Raw genomic sequence first — 5,736 nt, 5'->3', positions numbered from 1 at the left:
GTTCCAGAATACTTAGACTTCTGAAATTTGGGTACTGAAATCGACTCTCTGAACTTGGCGACGGACCTGCAGGACGAACCGTCGTGGGCACGACGGACCGTCGCAGGTGTCTCGTTCCAGAATACTTAGACTTCTGAAATTTGGGTACTGAAATCGACTCTCTGAACTTGGCGACGGACCTGCAGGACGAACCGTCGTGGGCACGACGGACCGTCGCAGGTGTCTCGTTCCAGAATACTTAGACTTCTGAAATTTGGGTACTGAAATCGACTCTCTGAACTTGGCGACGGACCTGCAGGACGAACCGTCGTGGGCACGACGGACCGTCGCAGGTGTCTCGTTCCAGAATACTTAGACTTCTGAAATTTGGGTACTGAAATCGACTCTCTGAACTTGGCGACGGACCTGCAGGACGAACCGTCGTGGGCACGACGGACCGTCGCAGGTGTCTCGTTCCAGAATACTTAGACTTCTGAAATTTGGGTACTGAAATCGACTCTCTGAACNAATACTCTTAGTTTAGTAATTTGATCATAGATGTTCTTGTGGTGATGACTTCCAGATTTTGGGGAAATAATAGATGTTGAATTTTAGAAGTTATTGAATTGTCTTTTATTAATGAGTTTAAGTCTTCCGCATTGCTTTATGTTGATATTAAATTGAAATGTTAAGGTTTAGATTGGTTGGTTCGCTCACATAGGAGGGTAAATGTGTGTGCCAGTCGCGGCTCGGTTTTGGGTCGTGACATTAACCTCTTCCTGCTCCCATATTACTTGTGGTTCTCCATGCAGGTATGTAATCGGTTTTAACAGTATAGGTTTGATGTGGGATGCTTTTGGTCTTAGCGAATTAGCATACGTGAATTCCGACGAAAGAATTGAAAGACCTATCTTAATCTCTCTCAACTTTGTTATTTAAAGTCGATATACCTCTTATATATATATTTCTATTGTCAAACAAATGACTCACATATATCATTTTCTTCTAACAGAAATAATAAAATAAATTTTTTTTATACTTTTTATTAAAAGATATATTTATGTGGAGGTATATTTGATTTTTCTCACACGTATATTTGATTTTATACTTCTTTGACCCCACAACTAATTTGGATTTGTTATTTTGTTGGTCTAATAATTTTCTTGTAAAATTTATCATATTGCCCCAAATTATTTTAAAGATAACAAATAAATTACAATATAGCTGCAAAAAAATAATTGTTCGTCTCTTTTTCCATTCACATTTCTTTTAACGTATTTCTCATACTTTCAACGAAAGATTGAAAGAAAAAAATAAAACAAAAATAAAAAAAGTGTAACAATTATAATCAAAGAAATTAAAAAATTGTGTAAAGGATGATTTATACTCCTACATAAAAATTTAAATTCACAAAATCTAAAAATTAATTTTTTTTCTTACAATTATATAAAATATAAGTATATGTGATTCATTATTGTAACCATAGGAATATATATCAATCATTTTTATAACAATAAAGGCATATTAAAACTATTTTGTAACAAAAATAACGTAAGTATTTGTGAAGTATATTCTACGCAATGAAGTAAAGTGTTGTAAGTGGTAAATTAAAATGAAAGACGATTTGAGGCTTGCGTGAAAGCAACAAGTTTTGGAATAACGTGCAATATTAAAAGTTCTCGAAATTAAAAAAGCAACAAGTTTTGGAATAACGTGCAATATTAAAAGTTCTCGAAATTAAAAAATATTCATAATATAAAATCACAGACAAAAATATAAATAAAAATCAAGCTGGCATTTAAAATAAACTAATAAATATTACTATTTATCCTTTATATTAAGCTATAAACATTAAATAGTTGTTCAAATAACACTTGAACTTAATCTCATTATTTAATATTATAATTTCATATGGCATAATCGGCGTCTCATAAGTTGTTACAAAAAATAAGCAAAACTTTGTACTAAGTAAATTACACAAAAGAAAGAAAAAAAAACAAATATATTAAATATTGTTCTCCACTCTTCCAGTGCGTGAATTTGGCTTCGCCGGCAAAATTCGTATCCTTTTAGCCACCTTCACGAAATCTCTGGATAACATTGAAAGAGTAGGTTAGTTATATCACATATTTTCTCTAAACTCATTTTATGGCAGATTTTAGCTATGTAATTTCGTTTTATCTAGTTCACTTATACTGTATTTTAATGATCGTGTTCATGTATAACATGATTCGAAATTAAAACGCATAATATGCATATATATCTATTTTATATAAAATTTAATTGAGTTTTAAATCTGAATATGGAAAATTCTTCTCTAAAAGTTAACTTGACAAAGTATATATGCTTACTATTTAATTGTTAGTCTAGTTTAAATTTAACGCAGAATTTAAGAATGCAAATAAGATTTTTAAATTTGATCATTTAAATTAAAGTGAGGTATAATTACTAAAATATATTTTAATCTAATGGCATTTAACATGTGTGATGAGGAAAATTGAAATTAGAAAAAAAAATCAATTCTTTTAAAAGTATATAAAAACAAAAGTAACAAGTAACCATTCTTTTAAAAGTATATTAACAGCAAAAGTAAGACAAATAATGGTAAATTTTATGCTTCACCACTTTCTAAAATTACCAAATTTTTCATAAAACTTTTCAAATTTTCTTTCACCTAGTTTTTGTATAATAGTATGTCGAGCTGAAAGTAAAATGATAGCACTACAATGAAAACAAATTTTTGGGTCAATAAATATGCATATCTATATCGAGTACTAAAGTCTTTATCAGAATGACTTAATTGTCATTAGATTCAATGTTAATTTACAAAGATTGTTAATTACCGCTAAACATACATAGTTAGATTACTTACTTCCAACTGAGATCACCAACAAGGAGGAGGTCATTTTCGATATCTTCATAAGCAATAAGATGACCAGGAAGAGCATTTGAAAGATCAACATTATTATTATTATTATTTTGTGATGAACACTCAATAATGTCACCACTATCTACAAACATCTGGTTAAGTGTTTTAGCAAGGCTTTGATAGCTACCAAGCTTGTGAAGACTTATCATCTGGCAAATCGAACGCCCTTCAACAACGACTGTCACTGCTGGTGGATCATTACATGATGATGATGATGATCTACTGCTCATCATGTCATAGTATTTTGTAGTAATTCTTTTGTTTAAACATTCTTGCCTAGTTTGTGACTCAAAGCTGCTCATTGAAAAAGCTAGGGTGTTGTACTAGTCATAACTTAGTGATTATTTATAGCACAAATGTCGGGTGCTGGTCTGAGACAGCCCTAAACTTGAGCTATCTTTTTCACATTTCAAAGCATTCATTTATTGTCTATGACAAATAATTTATTTTAACAACAAAATATAAAACTATATTTGAATTTTTGTTGGTATTTGCAATATGGTGAGTTATTTTCAATTCATTTATCAACATGGATTGTATTGCAGTGGTGAGACTATTTCACCCTTATCGAGCTCTGGGTATGGAGAAAATTCTACTGGGAGCGTCACACCGAATAGGTCCTATAGTGCACGATCCGAATTTAGTCAGGTAGACTCAATAGATAAAATGAAAGATGTCGCAACCGTCAATTTAGTTCTTAAATCCATTACAAAGCAACACATCTTACCTTACGTTAATATTGAGGTAGATACAATATAAATCTTTTGTGGAAACTTACCTAATAAGAATTGACGGTATGTTTAGAAATTAAGGATTGTCTTTATGAATAAAACTGTTAAGTACATGTTCCTTATATAGGAGAAGAATCATATACTAGCTACACTAGGAGTCCTACTACAATACAAATATATAATTTACATTAGTAGTATTACTACTATAACTAAAACACCTTATCCTAGTCGATTTTGGCCCATACATGATACAAACAACTTACTCGTACATAAGGTAGGATTTAGTAGTGTATACTACTGTGACTCAAAATCTACAATAGTGAGCACGCCAGTCAACTTCCTTGGATATATTCCAACCATCAGTTTCCTTCATCTTCAACACTTCCCTTCAAACTAGTGAGAGGAGGAAATATAAGTAACTCCTAGACTGCTGTGAAATATAGAAAATACTTGTTTTGACAATGTTTTGGTATGAATGCCAGCTAGGTGATTGTTAGACCTCAGAAACTGAGTAAGAAGTTTCCTCTGGACACCATCTCACGGACAAAATGATAATCCATTTCAACACGTCTGGTTCTAATATTCATAACTAGATTAACTGTCATGTACAAGGCACTCAAGTTCACAATACATTGTAGGAACATATCAGAGGAACACCCCAAGATCATGAGGTAGATACATAATTCATGTCATCTCTGCTGTAGTTGAATCAAGTGCTCTCTACACAACTTCAACACTCGATCGATCTATTGTTGTTTGTTTCTTGAAATTCTAAGAAATACATTTTGCACCTAGGTAGATGTTATAGTTTGTAGTTGATTTCCTTGTAGTGGTACAACCTCCCCAATCAGCATCTGAATATCCATACAACCTACAATGTGATTGTGAATAATTTATAAGTCCAAAGTGTAGAGTACATTTAATGTATCTGAGAATCTTTTTTACTCATTGAAGATGTTAGTGTTTGGACTTTGCATAACCTGGCTTGTTAAAATTCACAACATGAGTGACATTAGGTCTTGTGAGTGTCAAGTAATAAAGACTCCCTAATATCATTCTATATAAGGAGTCATCTACAAGAGTTCACAGTTTCATGTAAACCATGATCTTGATCCAAATGAGTGGCTACAACCTCTGGCAATGTCATTTCTATCTAGTCTAGCAGCTCAGCAACATACTTACTCTAACTTAAGTGAATTCCCCCTTTAAAATATTGTAACACCTCGAAATTTGGAAAAAGAAGTAATATGGTTGTAAGTTGTGTCTACAGGTCCCATCTACGAATCATAGAAGCTTATATGAGTCGTAGATTGAAACCGTAGGAAGAGGAAAAATTAATTTCAGAAATCACGACTTAGTACCCCTTTTATGGTTCACCAAGACAACCCTTCAATCCTTATATGAGTCTAGATAGGTCTCATAGGTGAATCCCAGACATAGTGAATTCTGAGAGTTAAGTTGATTTCTACAGTTAGGGTCTACAGATCGTAGAATTTTATACGGGACGTAAACTAGTCACATCAAAGCTGGTCTAGTTTTTAAAAATTTCTATACTTTTCTACGGTTGACCCGTACAACCCATCGAAAGTCCTATGGGTTGTAGGTCCAAACCATAAAAGGGTCGGACCAGTTATTTTAAGGGGATTTTAAGTCTCTTCCTTAAGTGATTAATGGATAAACTACCCCTTCTAAGTTATTCTCCTAAACTCCCTCCAAGATCCCCCAAAATCCTCTCAAGAGCTAGGTTATTTAGTTATTTAGGGCAGTAGGTTAGGGTCTAGAATTGGTAGGGAGGTTGAGCCCCACATGGAGTGGTCCCTTCTGCACGTTTTCCCCCCTAACTACCCTAATCGAATTCTGTTAGGGTGATCCCCTCCTTTGGTAGCTTCTTCACGTGTCTTGCACATGTTCTTTCACATGGGTTGGTTGCACTTTCCTAACTAACTATTATTTATGGTTCATTTGGAAATGTTTACTTATTGTTCCAAAGATCCTCACTATGTCCTTGGGCACTGTTTAATCTGATCATGTGCTATGGTACTAGGCTTGACACTTGGATGCCTAGTACTTTGTGTGCAAATACTAGAAAATATATGT

At 33.4% G+C, this 5,736-nt stretch overlaps 1 protein-coding gene across 1 annotated transcript; it reads right to left on the bottom strand.

Moving 5' to 3' along the window:
• Positions 1-1,859: 1,859 nt before the first annotated feature.
• Positions 1,860-3,299, bottom strand: LOC107025621 (auxin-responsive protein IAA33). The gene is made up of 2 exons (XM_015226387.2): positions 2,852-3,299; positions 1,860-2,069 (listed from the first exon to the last, which is right to left on the bottom strand). Exons 1-2 carry the CDS (start codon positions 3,208-3,210, stop codon positions 1,985-1,987), a joined length of 444 nt encoding a protein of 147 aa, XP_015081873.1. The 5' UTR covers positions 3,211-3,299; the 3' UTR covers positions 1,860-1,984.
• Between the last annotated feature and the right edge of the window lie 2,437 nt (positions 3,300-5,736).

Source organism: Solanum pennellii, chromosome 7, assembly GCF_001406875.1.
Source record: "Solanum pennellii chromosome 7, SPENNV200".
NCBI classification, from domain to species: Eukaryota; Viridiplantae; Streptophyta; class Magnoliopsida; order Solanales; family Solanaceae; genus Solanum; species Solanum pennellii.
Note: the sequence above shows the minus strand (reverse complement) of the source record. Positions and strands in the feature narration are given on the sequence as shown.

What these genes read in the sequence shown, in the direction of transcription:
- LOC107025621 (XM_015226387.2), bottom strand. Translation starts at nt 3,210, where the DNA reads ATGAGCAGCTTTGAGTCACAAACTAGGCAAGAATGTTTAAACAAAAGA. An exon ending in GTTGGTGATCTCAGTTGGAA is followed by an intron (nt 2,070 to 2,851) that starts GTAAGTAATCTA and finishes AATGTTATCCAG; the next exon opens with AGATTTCGTGAAGGTGGCTA.